The sequence below is a fragment of the Rhinoderma darwinii genome, chromosome 11 (assembly GCF_050947455.1).
Source record: "Rhinoderma darwinii isolate aRhiDar2 chromosome 11, aRhiDar2.hap1, whole genome shotgun sequence".
NCBI classification, from domain to species: domain Eukaryota; kingdom Metazoa; phylum Chordata; class Amphibia; order Anura; family Rhinodermatidae; genus Rhinoderma; species Rhinoderma darwinii.
Genome location: NC_134697.1, coordinates 18,827,543 through 18,848,098, shown reverse-complemented (window position 1 = coordinate 18,848,098; position 20,556 = coordinate 18,827,543). Strand labels below are relative to the sequence as shown.

Here is a 20,556-nt window from a genome sequence, read left to right as displayed (position 1 = left end):
ATAGATAGATAGATAGATAGATAGATAGATAGATAGATAGATAGATAGATAGATAGATAGATAGATAGATAGATAGATAGATAGATAGATAGATAGATAGATAGATAGTTTTCTAAAATAAAGTCGTGATTTGTGTAGCGGAGTAATATCGGTATATAATGTATTTCTAGCAGGTCGCAGACCTCCTTTCTATCCACTACACAATTACAACCATAATATATGCACATGCACACGCACACACGCACACACGCACACACGCACACACGCACACACACACTTTTATATATATATATATATATATATATATATACAGACATATATACTCACACACATACATATATACAGACATATACACTCACACATATGCACTCACACACACACACACATTTATACTCACACTTATGCATATACACACATACATATATATACAGACATACACACATATACACACATATATACATATACACTCACACATATATACATATACACACATATACACATACACACATATATACATATACACACATATACACTCACACATACTCACACATATACACACATATATATATATATATATACATACATACATACATATATACACATATACACACACAGTGGAAATATTGCACCTCGGTTTATTCAGGTTCTAGTGCATTCACCGCGGACGAGACTGTCATGAAGTAGAAGGCGCTATGTACAATAATAAAATAAACTGTACAATTAGAGTTTCTTTCTTTCATGGTACAGACAATGGCAACAGAGGGAGAATACTGTATAACAGGGCTGTGCAACCTATCGCTCTCCACCTGCTGTGGGACCACAACGCCCAGCATGTACTGCTTGTGCATACTGGGGGCTGTACTTTCACAACATCTGGAGAGCCATAGGTGGAAAATCACTCAAAGAGAAATATACTGATTAATAAGGATTTCCAGCGACACACATGTACAGGTAGGGCGCACATGTTTATTATGTATATATAATCAGATGTAGCAGAGCTGACTTTCTCACATGGCCCTGCTTTTTACAAGGGACTACACATAAACCTACTACATGGTGACTCAGAGAGCACAATTATGATGTGCAAACCATGCAGTCCGTAAAAGTTAAATGACAAATTCAGCTCTGCTACATCCATATATATGAGATGTGAATGCAAAGTTTGCATCTAAATACAGGGGGGAGGGGTAAAGATAGTGCATAGCCAAGTTATAGTGTAATAACATCTGGGGAGTCCCAGATTGCAGGCCACATATATGGGGGGGGGGGTGGTGCAAACCTGTCAGTGTCGCATATGTAATAATTAAGAAGACATTAAATCCTAATTGCGGTTGTCTTGGTTTGCGACACTTGCTTAATTAACTTATTATTATCTCTACTGTAAGGAATTTTGGCTGCAGGCCATTCTTTAACTGCTATAAAATTACTACAAGTCCCAAATGGCTCTGTCAGACCGAAGTGGGCATGTTGGGAGTAGTAGTCCCTTGCCAGCTTGACATAAATAAGCGTTCATATGAATATAATAACATTGACAGGTAGCACCAGTTGAGTTCTGGGATGTAATGGGCACATATGGGTTGCATTACTTACTATGCCTGCATTATTGCTGTATATACATCATGTGTAGTCCTGGAGCAAGAAATTAAGGGTTAAGGCTTCATCTGGATCCTCATGTGGTTCATATGACCCTCTTGTGATATAACAATCTGTGATATGATATAGTAATGGACCTGGTGGTCAGTAATCCCTTTCCTGTGCTCAGTACTCCATGGGCCACACAGCAGAGAGCACTCGGCACTAGATCCTGATGATCCCTCTGTGATCAGATAGATATTTATATATTTCCTATATCCAATACATAATAATGTCTTTATCCCCAGTCCTACCAGGCACGAATCCCTTGTAGTGTCCCTTGGCAGGATGGCATGGATGCCCCTGTGTGGTTCTGTGGCTGGGTAGTATTGCCCAGCTGGCTCAGGTTGCTCATGTTTACAAAAGGATTAGTCCCTGCATTGTGCTGGATGGAAGGGATCCCGGAGTAGTTGCAGCTGTAGTTGCTGTTGTAGGAAGAGCTGTTGTTGTAGCTGTATGTTGGGTAGCTATTATAAGAGTAGGGACTGGCCGCTACATTATAAGCATTATTATAGCTCTGACTGCCAGCAATGCAAGGCTTGCCATCCCTCACCAGCACTGGCACTGCCACCCTCCTGGGTGGTGGTGGTGGGTGGTGACTGCCCATCTCCAGTGACTTGTCTTGCCTTTGTCTCTTGCACTTGTATCTCCTGTTTTGGAACCAGATTTTCACCTGGGTAGAGGTGAGTTTCAAGCTGTTGGCGAGGTGTTCCCTCTCTGGGGCTGACAGGTATCGCTGCTGCTTGAACCTCCTCTCAAGCTCAAAGACCTGGGCCTGGGAGAAGAGCACCCGGGGCTTCCTGCGGCTTCTTTGCTTAGGCCTGTCCAGATCTTCCTGCTTGTCCTCATCTAAGGGAGACTTCTTCATGAAACACGACTCTGTGGAGAAGACAACCATGAAAATCCTGCCACCCTCCATATACAAGTAATGCACAAAAAGCTTTATATACACACCCATCATGGAGACAATAATTACTGTATCCATATACTCAATGCAAAAATTATATTTACACCTTATGTCCCTATATTTGACTCAATATATCAATAGGAAAATATACAAGTGGCCTGAAAATGATCTGAGGATGCAGAATCTGATATTCATCAGATGCTACAGCCAAATTATTATTATTATTATTATTATTATTATTACTATTATTATTATTATTATTACTACTACAATGTTATAATTATTATTTAAATTGACGTTATTATGCTGATTAATTCTATTATCTTAGTATTAATATACAGTAAATGTTAGTTTTATTTTATTACATTATTGTTTCTATATATTTGTAAATAATTATGATGCATTATTTTGTATGTATACATAAAGATTATATATATAGCACAAATTTCAATTTATATTATATTGTATTTGCTATATTATTATATTCATTATGTTTTCATTATTGCTAGCTTAACATGCGCTGTTATTATTATTATTATTATTATTATTATTACTCGTAGTAGTAGTAGTAGTAGTAGTAGTAGTAGTAGTAGTAGTAGTAGTAGTAGTAGTAGTAGTGATATTACACTTATTATTGTTCTATTATTTTGTAACTACTTTTTCTCTACTCATTTAAGGTAAAAATATTATTAAAAAATCCTGAACTTCTCGTCCACCACGAAACTGGATCTTTATATCCAGGGTTGTCCTGGTTAGATGTGACATCATTCATGTTCTGTCTTCAGTAATTAGAGCACGTTTATAGGATAACTCAGAAGCACATAATCGGCGTTTATAGGTGACAAGTCCATAATAATAAATCCTTACTCTTCACAAACAACAATTAGTTTAATGTATCTCCACTTAATGCTGCGCTTGTCTGGTTGAGCAGCACAGAACAAATAGACTCAAGGATAAGGCTGATCCTGTGTGTCGGGGGTGCTTTTACTATAGGCCTAATAATAATAATAATAATAATAATAATAATAATAATAATAATAATAATACCAGCAACAACAATAATCATACTACTGGTACTACTACTACTACTACTACTACTACTACGAATAGTAGTAGTAGTAGTAGTAATAATAATAATAATACCAGCAACAACAATAATCATACTACTGGTACTACTACTACTACTGCTAATAATAATAATACCAATAGTAGTAGTAGTAGTAGTAATAATAACAATAATAACAATAATAATAATAATACCAACAACAATAATAATAATAATAATAATCCTACTACAGGTACTACTTCTAATAATAATAATAATAATAATACCAATAGTAGTAGTAATAATAATAATACCAACAACAATGATAATAATCCTACTACTGGTACTACTAATAATACCAATAGTAATAATAATATTAATTATAATAACAACAGCAATAATAATAATTCTACTACTGATACTACTACTACTACTACTACTACTACTACTACTACTACTACTACTACTACTACTACTAATAGTAATTACGACAATACTACTACTTTTATTATTATTACTACTACTACTGTTACCAATATTATTAACCCTACTATGTTCATTATTAATAATAATAATAATAATAATAATAACAACAATAATAATAAAAATAATGACCATGATGATGATAATAATAATAATAATAACAACAACAATATTATTTATACTTCTACGAATATTATTCATTCCACTAATGATAATAATAACAATAATACTAATGATAATGATACTACTACTACTACTATTAAAATTAATAATATTACCACTATTAGTAATACTACTACTAATATTATTACTAATACCACTACAAACATTACTGCTATGATTACTGCTACTAGTATTATTGTTACTAATAATGCTACTACGATTACTATTACTTCTACGATTACCAATAATAATTGGCAATAGTATACTTCCAATATTAATAATACCAATACTACGATTACTACTACTTATATAATTATTACTAATAGTACTACGATTACTACTATTATTATTATTGACATTACTAATAATAATACTACTGCGATTACTATTTTTGCTGCTACTATCAGTATTATTAATACTACTACTTCTACTACTACTAAGAATAAAAATAATTATAATAATAGCGATAGTGATAATGATGTATTGACTCACTGTGACCCCTTTCCCTGAGAGACTCTTCTTCCTCCTCCTCATCCTCCTCTTCTTCTTTGGGGTTACAAGTGTCCATGGCTGCATGCACATAGGATTCAGGAGAGATCCCCACCTCCCCATGGCCCTCTGCAGCCCCCATAGAGTTCAGGTAGGAGAGTTTGTCATTGCCCTCTGTGTAGGCAGACCTGTCCCCCAGCATGCATGCAGCCTGGCTGAACTCAGCCTCCAGATCCTGTGCCAGGTGCCCCCTACTGTGGGGTGGCTGCTGCCCCTGGGGCTCCCTGTTGAGAATGTCCTTCACAGAGAATGGTGTGGAGGTGACTGGACTTGGTAACATCATCAGGACAAGTTCGTTGTAAAGTCCAGATAATGGATAAATCCTGTGGAGGGGATGGACGATCCAAGAGACACTTGTGCTGCTGCAGTCCTCACTCTACATATCCTCCATTAGCCTGGCCTCTGCTGCTCTGGGTTTTGTTACAGGCAGGGTTGGGAATAGCTGAGGGATAGGGTACTGCCTGCTCCAAACACCCCACCCTTTCTGGTGACGTCATCCCAGGAGACTGTCAATCACCCAGGCCTTTAAAGAAAAAAAACACAGAAGAGATGGATCCTTGATTGGTGCTTTACTTCTAGAATCTCCTCCCACATCTCCTGTGTCCAGGAAGAGTCCTGTGTGCTGAGAAAGGATTCCAGGAGGATCAGGCCTGGGGAGTTACCAGGCACTAAATAATAAGAGTATATATGTGGATGATAGGAGTATATACTGTATACACATATAGCAGAGTAGTGCGTTATTTAGCACAACTCCTGGTGATATCTAAGGTCATCTGTGGTTTCCAGATGACTCCAGGTAAAACTACTGTATGTAACAAAAAAAACCATATGAAAACATATGTCCATCGATAGATCTATCTATTTTCTTATACTCAGCTTCTACTTTTTTTTTATACTATTATCTATCTCATATTTATCTATCTACTTATCTTTTATCATCTATCTATCTATCTATCTATCTATCTATCTATCTATCTATCTATCTATCTATCTATCTATCTATCTATCTATCTATCTATCTATCTATCTATCTATCTATCGTGCTTCCGTCTTGGTGACCTGGTATGATCTAATAAAGCCTGAGATACCTGTTAATTGCTGTGTATTTACAACCTCCGTGTTGTCACTGGTCAATCTGATACATATCATTATCTACTAATATTATCCAACCCCAGTATACAGACTTGTAAAGGGACGAGAATATTGTACAGATATCTCACCAGTCGTTCGGCCAGGACCATGACTTTTGGAATTTGTAATCCTCATATAAAGGAAATTATAGTTTAAAGAAATATAGAAGTATATCAATTGTGTTTCACAGTATCATCATCATGGAATTAATGAGTTGTCAGATGTAGCAGAACTGAGATTGGTAATTGAGTAAGTAGACCACATATTAATATTCATTTATTATCCCTTATTATTCAGTAATCATTTTTATGGGGGCATCATACTAAAACTAACTATTTATATTTATATATATATATATATATATATATATATATATATATATATATATATATATATATATATATATATATACACACACACACAAACTATAAAACTGTCTAGAATCTGATATATTCCGCCTTTAATTAAATTACACATTCGACTCTACTACATGCCTAGTTTATAAAGGTGAGAGAGCAGGGTGGTCCATATATAACACTTCAGGTGATTAGCTAGAATTATTATTAAGGCAGCTGATAATATATTCCTATGGGAACTGCGCTGTCCTGGCCCCGTGTGGTTATATAAACATATAGAGATGCAATCTGGTAATTGGGAGCTCATGTATGGTCTTGCTTGTTGCCCTCTGGCAGCTAGAAGGTTAACTGCTAGTAGCCTTAATAATAATTTCCTGCCTAATTATGTCATTATGGAAAGAGCTAAGATATAAATCATTATTACAGCAGAGCACATAGCCAGAAGTAGAATTAGTAAAAGTTATAGTGATGAGGGGAAGGGGGTTCAGGTGTCATCATATACCAGGAGAATAGATACAGAGATAAATATTTCTATCTATCTATCTATCTATCTATCTATCTATCTATCTATCTATCTATCTATCTATCTATCTATCTATCTATCTATCTATCTAATTATCTATAATCTATCCATCCATCTATCTATCTATCTAGAGGGAAAGAGGAGAGAGAGAAGATGGAGGAAAGATAAAAGAGAGGGAGAGAGAGAGAGAGAGAGAGCATAGATTTTTGGACAGCCAGTATTCACAGCAGACATCTCTTTGATAGTGATATGCGATGTTGAGTCCCTTCCTCAGCTCTGCTCTCCTTCCTCTATATATAGCAGTGCGGAGGAAGCTAGTTATCTGGGGTGTGCAGGGGCTGCGGGGTCCTAATCTGAGCTCTGTCCACAGATCTGGAGGCCTGACATGTCTATGATGATGCCATTATCTGCCGCTCACTCACACAGATTGGCTGCAAGAATGTTAATTGCAGTTTGGAGCACTCACTATCTGTCCCCATTGTGAAGATCCTGTCATATACAGTAGACTACATTGTCTATAGGCCAGTAATGCTATATCCTTCACACCCGGTATACATACAGTGCTCGCTGCATCCCAGGGATTAGTGTCTATGATTCTATCTACAATGTGTACAAGAGCAATGCAAGGGATGCTGCTCCAAATCACATCATAAGTACCAGTTATTGTCCTGACTCTTAACTACATACAACCAGGAACACTGCCCGCCTTTTACATCAAATGTACCACCAAATGGACGGGGACACACACACACACACACACACACACACACACACACACACACACACACACACACACACACACACACACACACACACGGTATGGTGTCATGGTACACATACACACAGTATACACATGTATAGACTTTATTGGATAGACGTGAATATGATGATGATGATGATGATTATTATTATTATTATTATTATTATTATTATTATTATTATTATTATTATTATTTAAGGTGTATGGGGTCTTTTACCCCTTTCACGTTGCACGAAGACAGTGTGACAGTGTTCAGGTTTAACTTCGGGCTAGAACATATTATTATATAAGAACTTGATCTTCCTAATGTAATAATAATAATAAAAGAACAATTCAAATATTAATATGGGTAGTTGAGTCAGTACTTTGGTGGATGGGCGACACAAGACTTAATGATTGTAGTAAACAATGCACCAATAGTGCGAAATTATCATGTCACTTCCTCGCGTTATTTCTTCTGTCACTATTCACACAAGGGCAAATACAGTCAAATACGATTGCAGATATATATTGTATATTGTTTCCTTATGTAGCATACTGGGGTGTACTGGGATATTATCATGGTTCCAGGGTATAGGTAGTGTCTAGAGTGAGAAACAACAGTGGTCTTAAAATGTTGGGAAACTACAACTCCCAGCATGCTGAAGTGCCACGGGTTTGAAATAACAGAAATCCAGTATAGTGCAGTATAGTGCACTTCACTGTTAAATGATAGGAGGAGTTGTATATAGAGCAGTGCAATGTAATTATAAAAAAAGGTTGCAGGATGCAGTACTATATAGAACAGATCAATATGCTGCAGCACACTGTATAAAAATAAATGGTGCGATTATATGAGTATAATCCTGGCTCCTTGATGCAGTTGTACATTATAAAGACTAGACAGTATTATGCTGCTGCCTCCAAGAGTGACACTTTTTTATAATGCAGACACAGCAGAGCTGCCAGGATTACACACACTCCCTATACACTGTGCACTTCCTTACCTGTCTGCACACCCTGCCTGCACTGAACTGGAAGTGAAAGCCTGGAGGTAACTATACAGTCATTACACTATACAGTATATATAGCTTGAACACCCCAGCTGTGGTGGTGGGACATGCTGAGAGGGTATGCTGGGACCAATGGTTCTATAACCTCGCATCTCACAGTCCTGTCCCCCCCCCCCTCGTGCATTGATATAATACAATATAATCATGTCATCATCACTTTCTATAGTGCAGTGTAAGTTTGTGGCATGAAGAATAAAGGAAGCTCCAGCTCAGCACAAGGAGGTGAGTGCAGACAGAGAGCTTCTTAATCTGGACCTGTAGTAAGTGACATTATGGGGGGGGGGGGAGTAGTGTCTATATGTGATAACAATTACAGTTTTATCAGTGTGACATCCTCTGGGATGGCCTGGCCTTCCTCACACTTCCAGCCAGTTCCTGTAATGTATGTGTGTATGTACATCCACATGTATACAGGCCCTGGGATAACCTCACTGCACAAAGGAGACCTGGCTGATATCAAATCCTCACTCATCAGCTCTGGTGTTGTGTCTATGTATGTAATATTTATCAATATGAAAGCTTTTATTTATCCCCATGCACACGGACGTATTACGGATGCGTAATACGGCAATAATACGAAATCTATGGGCTATACTTTTCAGATTCATACGGAATCCGTGGGATAAAAATATAGGCATGCTCCATCTAATGGCGTATGTACGGAGATATTCTCCTGGGGAAGAATACGGTGCAATACGGAGGTACTATAAGTTGGCACACTGAGTACCTGCTGTCCTATAGGTTCCATGTGGTAATTATGATTGAAGAAATAATACTTTATCATTAAAATATAATAGTATAACGGAGAATATAAAATATTCAGTCTTGTGAAATTATAAAAGTTTAGGATAGTTATCTTCAACTACTTTGTGCTTTATAGATGATCATTTTTGTTTCTATATTTATGTATTTTGTCATGGAGTCTCCTGTCAGGAAATTATTGCACTGTGAAAGGCAAAAAAATAATAAAATAATAAATTGATTATTCTTCACTCCAGTGCGGTCTGTAGGTATAGATTATACGGAATATACAGCAGCAGTCTACGCGTCCCGCACTGTAATTAAACGCGTCATCTGCAGTATCTGATCTGGGTTCAGGTTTAATTTCCATGAATAATATTGTTCAATTATAATTTGGCCGCTGCAGGAATATCCACATTTATCGCCCAGAACCAGGTCATTGAATAATTGACAAGAAGAAAAAAACAACAAAAACGACCGAAGATGTAACACGATGTTGCAGGATTCTGCTTTAATTTTGTTTGAAGCATAAAACTACTATTGGTGTTAAGTGGAAACATTTAATAAAAAAAATATTCTTCAAATTCCAGCTGTATTTTTGGGGGATTTTAAATAATATTATTTGATTAATAATCATCATCATCATCATCATCATCATCATCATCATCATCATCATCATCATCATCATCATCATCATCACACTGGTTGTCAAACCAATAAAAAAATAAAACTTAGAATTTTTATCTAACCCAGGAAGTAATAATGAACTTCTTCTTGATATTATTATTATTATTATTATTATTATTATTATTATTATTATTATTATTATAATAATTATTAGCACATGAATGATCATCAATTAACTGAAATAATTATATCTTTGCACAATAAAATCAATAATATTATTATTTTAAATAGTATTATTTAGTATTATTATTTAGCACGATCTAAAATAATAATTATTACTATTATTTATTATTATATTATTATTAGGATTATTATATACTATGATATTATGATCATAGTGATGATAATGATTATATAGTATGATGGGATATAACAAAATGATCATATTTATTATATAGTGCGCTATATCGTGATAATTACTATTATTATTCGGATTATTGTATAGTATGATATCATCATGAGAATTACTATTAGTAACATTATTGTATAGTATGATATGATGATGATTATTATTATTGTTACTAGTGTTATTGTATATTATGATATTATATAATGCTGACGATTACTATTATTAGGATTATTGTACAGTATGATATGATGATGATTACTACTAGGATTATGGTATAGTATGATATGATATAATATAATTCTGATAATGATGATGACAATTACTATTTTTAGGATTATTGTATAATATGATATGATGATGATGATTACTATTATTATTTTTATCGTTATTATTATAAGACTTCCACTATATACATTGATGGGAAGGCGATATATTTGTGAGGAAGTGGGTGTCACCTGGTGTCAGCAGTAAGATGTATGTATTTGTCTTATAATTTGCAGGCTGCCTGGGCTGAGATGTGATACATCAGTGTACTGTCAGCGCAGACATGAGCTAGAGCCTCTGACAAATACAAGATTGTATCTCTATTTCTTCACAACAGATTTGTGTGTTTATAGTAAAAACAGCTGAATCTTTATATGTGAAGGAGACTGGATCCAAGTCCGGAGCTGTCACCTCTCAGCACATAGTTATATTATTAATAATGGGCTGGTAACATTAGAAGAACACAAGAACAAAAAGAGAATAATAATAATAATAATAATAATATAATTATATATAGTCATACATCAATATTAATAATAGATACGACACTACTAATAATGTACTACTATTATTACTATACTACAATGTTCTACTACTAAGACCTTATATACATCCTGTAGCGGGTTACGAGCACCATTCTGTGATTATTACAACCACTCTTATAATTACTACTACTAATACTAGAAATAAATACTTATGCTTCTTTTAATAATAAATATACTACTACTAGTACTACTAACTACTACTACTACTACTACTACTACTACTACTACTACTACTACTACTACTACGGTTACAACTGCTACTACTAACAACAGCAACACAATAGTACTACTATTAATAACAAATCGAATGTACTACTACAACTACAACTTCTATTACACCTTCTAATGCTAGAAACACATGCTAATAATACGATTAACAAAAATAAAATACTGCTACTACTATAATATCTACTACTACTAGTACTACAACTATTACTGCTACTAATACTACTATTAACACAAATAAAATACTGCTACTACTATAATATCTACTACTACAACTACTACCACTACTACTACTACTACTATTAGCAAAAATTAAATACTGCTGCTACTACTACTATTACTACTACTACTACTACTACTATTACTACTACTACTACTACTACTACTACTACTACTACTACTACTACTACTACTACTACTAATAATAATAATAATAATAATAATCATAATAATAGAAACAAAATTATACTACTACTAACATGAGAAATAACCAATTTTTACCACTACCACACAATATAATAAATACTTCAACTGTATAGTAAACTGTAATATTATTATATATGAATCTAATATGAACACTAATGCTACTACTACTCATAATAATAATAATAATAATAATAATAATAATAATAATAATAATAATAATAATAATAGTAATAATAATAATAGTAATAATAATGATAATAATACCACAAATGTTACTACTACTGCTACTACTAATAATAATAACAACAGCAACATTAATAACAACATAAATTCTTCTACCAGTGCCAATAGTAATCATTACAATAAATCGTAATACAATAATATATAATACACACTACAGCTACTACTATTACTATCAATATAATTACTACTATTTTCGAAATCGATCTTAACGAATTGAAATTAAATATAGTAAAAAATAATAAATGTAACAATAATGAATAGTAATTATACAACATACGCTGCTTACAGTAACATTAAATATATAGAGGGATGATATCAGTGCAGTATAATTATCTAGTCATGTTTTTACAAGTGCTGCAATTTGTGTAATTGAATGAATAAATATTAACCCCCTCTACACCACATCGTTGCTTTGTTCAGGATCATCTCTAGTGATTGCAGCGATGGATTGTACAAGACATAATAATGATTGTGTGTATCCTGGGAGGGGGGACAGTAGTGATGGGTAGCATTAGCACACGGAGGGAAAGTGCTGCTGATCCCTCAATGTCCATTGTCCGGCTCTGTCTGAGCTGCTACTGTGTTGTCCAGGGCAGGCGCCAGAGACAAATACCTGCATGTTACCTGCTCATTGTTGCTGGAGATAATTATCTGCACATCTCTTCTCCATGTGAAGATAACGTGTCAACTGCCCCCTCTGACCTGTCCTCACCACGATCATCACCCTCATCATCATTAGCCGGACTAATAGCACCTCATTTACACGTAGTTAGCACCACTACTACGACTAGAACTACTACTAAAAACGTCACCGCCACCACTACCACAACCACTACTACTACCACTACCACCACTACTACTACTACTACCACCACTACTACTACTACTACCACTACCACTACCACTACTACTACTATCATCATATCATCACCCTTATTATCAACATTAACCTGGCCAATAGCGCGTCATTTACTACTACTACTGCACTACTAATATTACTAATTAAAGAAATGTATATTGAAATGAATTACTTTTTTTTTTTTTTTACTATTGGCAGTAGTTATTAACTGGTAACATGCTAAATGAGAAACAGTATCAGATATATAGATTACACTATAGCAATGACTGATAGATATGCAATGACTAACCATAGAACCACTACTAATTGTACAATGTTTCAGTATTATTACTATTAATAATATCAACTACTAATTATTGCAGGACAGCAATAATACCACACACAAAAAAAAAGAATATAATAATTGTATAACATTGTAAATTCAATTATATTATTACAATGATTGAATTATAAAAATATCAGTGAAGTAAAAATAATCATCATTATAATTAATATATAACTCAATAATAAAAATACTGGAGCTGTTCTCTATGATAACAATATTATCAAGAGTCGTGCTAATGAGCAAGTCATGTTGTCGTTTGCACCGTGATGTGATGTGTGGTATATATAATAATGTTATGTTATAGTACTGCAGCTAATAATGATACTTCTATACTGCACATTACATAGTCATTAACAGGTTGTTGTTATTATTATTATTATTATTAATAACATTAATAATAACAACAACAATAATAATAATAATAATTCGATTTATTTTGTTTCTACTATTTTTTTTCTCCTTGTAATAACATCCTGTTTATAGACAATACAATAATATCAGCAGTATTATTATTGTTGATTATTGTGATGATGATTATTATTATTATTATTATTATTATTATTATTATTATTATTATTATTATTATTGTCATTCTATAGCCTGTAGCCTTCGTTGATGATGTGCTCTTAGTACTTTATATATACCATTCATTTACTTGCTGTATGAGGTGAGGATGGGTCTGCTGCCTGGTGTTTATTTATTTGCAGGCTACAGATAAGAGCAGATGCCCCCGGCTTCCTGATGCCATTACCCTGCTCTCTACTTTATGGACAGCACATCCACTACATGTTCTGAGACTCTGCATCATCCCAAGTCATTGTAATAAGCGGAACTCTCAAAATAATTTATATTGTATAATGTGTTCCCTGGAGCAAAAATGCAAAACAATTAAGATTCCCCCCCCCCCCTTGCGTATCTATCTATCTATCTATCTATCTATCTATCTATCTATCTATCTATCTATCTATCTATCTATCTATCTATCTATCTATCTATCTATCTATCTATCTATCTATCTATTATGCTATTTAGTCATCTTATATCTTCGGTAATGTATATATCTTTTAATATATATTATATAAAATAGTAATGATAGATAAATAGATGATCGCTAGATAGATAGATAGATATGAAATACACATAAATTAGATATGAAATAGAAAGATAGATATGACAGAGGTAGGATAGATAGATAGATAGATAGATAGATAGATAGATAGATAGATAGATAGATAGATAGATAGATAGATAGATAGATAGATAGATAATTTCTGGGTTACAGTTCTCGCTTTCTTCTGAAATCTTCGGCCAGATATCTGATTAGTTATGTTCTGCAGTGCATGGAATGGGCAGGGATATCTGTGCTCTACTCCTAACATACTCTACATGTGCTATATAAACTCTGCAGGGTCTACTCCAACCAGGGTCTGTATTAGGCCACATTCAGACATGGCGGAATTGCTGTTGAATTCCGCACCGGACAGTCAACAGCGGAATTCTGCAGCAGACATTTTTTACATTTGTTTCTATACATTTTTAGGAAACTTAGGGCATGACCACACATGGCGGAATTCCTCCGCAACTGTCCGCATCAATGCCGCACCTAATCCGGGTTGCGGATTACGGCTGCGGATCTGCACAAAATGTGCAGAAAATTGATGCGGACTAGCTGCTGCGGACTGCGGGAAAAGTGCTTCCCTTCTCCCTATCAGTGCAGGATAGAGAGAAGGGACAGCACTTTCCCTAGTGAAAGTAAAAGAAATTCATACTTACCGCCCGTTGTCTTTATGACGCGTCCCTCCTTCGGCATCCAGCCCGACCTCCTTGGATGACGCGCCAGTCCATGTGACCGCTGCAGCCTGTGCTTGGCCTGTGATTGGCTGCAGCCGTCACTTACACTGAAACGTCATCCTGGGAGGCCGGACTGGAGACAGAAACAGGGAGTTCTCGGTAAGTACGAACTTCATTTTTTTTTACAGATACATGTATATTGGGATCGGTAGTCACTGTCCCGGGTGCAGAAACAGTTACTGCCGATCGCTTAACTCTTTCAGCACCCTGGACAGTGACTATTTACTGACGTCTCCTAGCAACGCTCCCGTCATTACGGGAGCCCCATTGACTTCCTCAGTCTGGCTGTAGACCTAGAAATACATAGGTCCAGCCAGAATGAAGAAATGTCAAGTAAAAAAAGCAAGACGCATCCGCAGCACACATGACATGTGCATGACAGCTGCGGACATCATTGCGGAACTTTGAATCTCCATTGAAGTCAATGGAGAAATTCCGCCATGAGTCCGCCACTGCTCCGCAACAGACAGAGCATGCTGCGGACACCAAATTCCGCTCCGCAGCCTATGCTCCGCAGCGGAATTGTACGCATCGTGTAAACGAACACTGCTAAATTAAAGTGAAAGTCAATGTAGAAACGGCTCCGCTGCGGATTAACGCTGCGGAGTGTCCGCAGCGGAATTTAAGTGCAATTCCGCCATGTGTGAACCCGCCCTTAGTTTAGACGTTGCGGAAAATAACTGTGCGGAAATCAGTCTGCGGTGCAGAATTTTCCCTCTGCAGCAGCTCATTATGTTGCGGAGAAGAAGCGGAATTTCATTGCGGATTTCACTGCGGATTTCAGCCTTTGCAATGCAAAAACTGAAATCGGTGGCAAGTCCGCTGTGATATCTGCAACATCTGAATTACCTGTCAAATATGCAAATGTTGGTGCAGATTCATTGCGTAATTGTCCCAAATCTGCACCAACATTTGCAGCGGAAAAATTCTGCCACGTCTGAATGTGGCCTTACAGTGCTTCTTTTACTCGTGTGGAACTATAAATCAAAGAAAGTTATGGCAATGTATAAAGTTCATGGCATTCAGGGACTTTTAGTGACTCAAATGCTGACAATGATCATTCATTTGTTGTGGAACTACAACTCCAAGGACATCATCACAAAAATAATAGACTTAATTGAAGTAGAAGTTAGAGTCATATAATCCAATCCGTACCCATTTATAAGGTAACTAGTAATTGAGATGTTTCTACCTCTTACCTTTCTGGAGGAATTCTAGGAGTGTTTCCAACATAACTGAGATCTTGAGCGGTCAATAATACTAATCGATAGGTCAATATGGAAGAACTGAAGGATTTTATTCCAGAATCTCAGGTTAACTGCATCCTCCTAAGTCTTGTCTTCTCTTCCTTCTTCCAGGCTCTTTGTGCGAGCAGTGAGAGCTTCCCAGGCCTGGGATCCTCACTCTTATCTTCTTGTCAGGAGATCTTGGTTCTGTCTTGTCTCTCTTTAGTGCAAATATCCCCTTCTGCTCTTAGTCTATCTCCTCCAGTCTACTCAAGAGGAGTCAAGGAATTCTGTGTGATACAACATAAATAATAGACCCCCCCCAGTATATATAACTGTGTTATTACAAGTGCTATGAAATGATCTAATGGTGTTTATACCTTTTCTCAGCCAGTGCCCCAGACAAGTACAGGCCTCTCATACAAGGAGAATATTGCTGCTTCATAACAGCCTGGAAGGTAAAGCCAGGGGAGTTTATTAGCTGAAGAATGCTTAGATAATAATGAATTGTAACCAGACCCACTGGTAGAGTGAAATAATAATCATAATAGCAAATAATAATAATAGATAATAAATTATAATAATAATAATAATAATAATAGCAATAATAATAATAATAATAATAGCAATAATAATAATAATAATAATAATAATAATAATAATAATAATAATAATAGCAATAACACTGATAATAATTGCAATCCTAATACAATGCAATACTACTACTTATAATATTAATAATAATAATAATAATACCACTACTACTACTACTAATAATAATGATGATAATAATACCCCTACTAATAATATCACTACTACTACTGTAATAATAATAATAATAATAATAATAATAATAATAATAATAATACCACCACCACCACTACTACTACTACTAATAATAATGATGATAATAATACACCTACTAATAATAATAATACATACAAATAATAATAATAACAACAACAACAACAATAACACTGATAATTTTAATCCTAATACAATACAATACTACTACTACTACTAATAATGATGATAATAATAATAATACCCCTACTAATAATAATATCACTACTACTGTAATAATAATAGTAATAATAATAACAATACTACTACTGTAAAAATAATACTACATTAATGATAATACAGTAATAAAACTAATATCGTAACACCAATCATATAATAATAATAGTAATAATAATAATAATAATAATAATAACAACAACAAAAACACAAGTTATTATTCTTATTTTATTAATATTGCTTATTACGGTATTATTATTATATCATTATTGCTACTATTATAGTATAATTTTTTTGTATTATTATATCTACTTTTATTATTATGGCTATTACTACTGTAGTATTATAATTGTGTTATTATTATTGTTATTACTACTGTATTAATACTGTTCTCTAATTACTACATTAATATTGCTATTATTACTATATTATCATTAGACTGTGCTGTTTGGGTAATTTCTCTGGTGCATACGGGTAATATACTTTATTTGGTGCATATAAAATATATATATATATATATATATATATATATATATGTATATAAAATAGCCCAAACTAAACTGTAAAGGGCACTCAACCAAGCTTGACCAGAAATAGACAAATCCTGTAATAGAAGATCGGGACTATACTTGCCGCTCCCCTCATGCTGCCCCATAGCCTAATTATATTTATTTATAAAATATTGTCCATACGTCAGATAGGCCACTATTGAAGATTATTCTATGTGGCATTTATTAACAAAAACAAATGATTGCAAATTATATTATCAGCATAAAAATTTGAGTGGAAAGTAAAAACTGATTGAGTTCTCTGAATTTCAGAATTTCTTAGGTAAGGCCACACGGTGCGGCCACGTTGCGTTTATGTTGCGTTTTTAAACCGCAGCAAGTCATTTTTCAATAGAAGTCCATGCTGAAATATTTTTTATGGACAGACGGCTGCTATTATATTATAATGTGTTTTTTGTGTGGTTGAACGCATCTTCATAATGTCTGTCCACATGCAGTTAATGACCGCGCTGCCAAAGTTGTTGCTGAACTGCTTGCGTTTTTGCTAACAGTTCTGCTTTGTAATGAACTATATACCGGAAGAGCCTAACAAACTTCAACACGGGTGAAAACTATGTCCATAAACTATGTGTGTAAAAACGCATTAGGGCACATTCAGATGTGGTGGAATTGCTGTTCAATTCGGCTGTGGACAGTCTGCAGTGGAAATCTGCAGCAGCCGTTTTTTACATTTCTTTCTACATTTTTTTAGGAAACTTAGTTCAGACGTTGCGGAAAATAAGGCTGGGTTCACACGTGGCGGAATTTCACTTAAATTCCGCTGCGGACACTCCGCAGCGTTAATCCGCAGCGGAGCCGTTTGTCCATTGACTTACACTTTAATTTAGCAGTGTTCGTTTAGACGAGGCGTAAAATTCCGCTGCGGAGCATAGGCTGCGGAGCGGAATTTGGTGTCCGCAGCATGCTCTGTCTGTTGCGGAGCAGTGGCGGACTCATGGCGGAATTTCTCCATTGACTTCAATGGAGATTCTAATTTCCGCAATGAAGTCCGCAGCTGTCATGCACATGTCATGTGTGCTGCGGATCCGTCTTGCTTTTTTAACTTGACATTTCTTCATTCTGGCTGGACCTATGTATTTCTAGGTCTACAGCCAGACTGAGGAAGTCAATGGGGCTCCCGTAATGACGGGAGCGTTGCTAGGAGACGTCAGTAAATAGTCACTGTCCAGGGTGCTGAAAGAGTTAAGCGATCGGCAGTAACTGTTTCTGCACCCGGGACAGTGACTACCGATCCCAATATACATCTATCTGTAAAAAAAAATGAAGTTCATACTTACCGAGAACTCCCTGCTTCTGTCTCCAGTCCGGCCTCCCAGGATGACGTTTCAGTCTAAGTGACGGCTGCAGCCAATCACAGGCTAATAACAGGCTGCAGTGGTCACATGGACTGCCGCGTCATCCAGGGAGGTCGGGCTGGATGCCGAAGGAGGGACGCGTCACCAAGACAACGGGCGGTAAGTATGAATTTCTTTGACTTTCTCAAGGGAAAGTGCTGTCCCTTCTCTCTATCCTGCACTGATAGGGAGAAGGGAAGTACTTTTACCGCAGTCCGCAGCAGCTAGTCCGCATCAATTTACTGCACATTTTGTGCAGATCCGCAGCAGAATCTGCAACGCAGATTCTGTGCGGCATTGATGCGGACAGTTGCGGAGGAAATCCGCCACGTGTGGTCATGCCCTAACTGTGCGGAAATCAGGCTGCGGTGCAGAATTTTCCCTCCTCAGCATGCTCATTTTGCAATGCAAAAACTGAAATCTGTGACAAGTCCACTGTCATATCTGCAACGTCTGAATTACCTGTCAAATATGCAAATGTTGGTGCAGATTCGTTGCGTAATTGCCCCGAATCTGCACCAACATTTGCAGCGGAAAAATTCCGCCACGTCTGAACATGGCCTTACAGAGCCAAAAAAAGCATTCAGTTGCTTGCATGTGGTTTTCAGAGGCAACAAAATTGCGTCAACTTCACATCGGGTGGCCTTACGCTCAGTATTTGTAAGGCTTTATTCAGACGAACGGGAAATACGCGCGTGCACGGACTTATATTAGTCTATGGGGCCGTGCAGACATGTGCGTGAGTTTTGCGCTGCATTGGTCCGTTGCAAAAAACTCACCACATGTCCGTTGATTCAGCGTTTTCAACGCATCACGCACCCATTGAAGTCAGCCGTCTGTCCATAAAAAACATTTCACCATTGACTTCTATTGAAAAATGACTTGCTGCAGTTTAAAAACGCAACATAAACGCAACGTGGCCGCACCGTGTGGCCTTACCCTTGCCCCCACCCTCTTTTGTTTAGAAGAATACCTCCAACTGAGTTCCTCCAAAATCCTCTGCTCATTAATTTCATATTCTTTTAAGACTTGGATCAACATTTTTCTGATCCAGATCTCCAGATCCCTCATTTCTATGAGTTAAATTATAAAATAGTTAAAAGTTAAATGATAATATTGTGGCTGCCCTTAGCCACCACCAGGGGAAGCTCAGGAGTTCACTGCATCCAAATGTATTATTAAGTTCAATGGGAGCTGTATAAATTCCTATGCAGTGAGCTCCCCCTAGAGGCAGCTGCAGGCAGCCAGAATGTATTCATTTAAAGAGGACCTGTCTTCCTCTCCTGACATGT

General features: G+C 35.9%; 1 protein-coding gene across 1 annotated transcript; it reads right to left on the bottom strand.

Annotated features, from left to right (window-relative positions):
• Positions 1–1,863: 1,863 nt before the first annotated feature.
• On the bottom strand, positions 1,864–5,099 carry NKX2-3 (NK2 homeobox 3). The gene is made up of 2 exons (XM_075842372.1): positions 4,722–5,099; positions 1,864–2,511 (listed from the first exon to the last, which is right to left on the bottom strand). The coding sequence occupies exons 1-2, from the start codon at positions 5,059–5,061 to the stop codon at positions 1,883–1,885; spliced, it is 969 nt and encodes a 322-aa protein (XP_075698487.1). The 5' UTR covers positions 5,062–5,099; the 3' UTR covers positions 1,864–1,882.
• Positions 5,100–20,556: the final 15,457 nt, after the last annotated feature.

Coding starts and splice junctions, on each gene's coding strand:
- NKX2-3 (XM_075842372.1), bottom strand. CDS start 5,061: ATGATGTTACCAAGTCCAGTCACCTCCACACCATTCTCTGTGAAGGAC. Junction 2,512..4,721: donor TCTCAGGGAAAGGGGTCACA/GTGAGTCAATAC, acceptor TCTTCTCCACAG/AGTCGTGTTTCATGAAGAAG.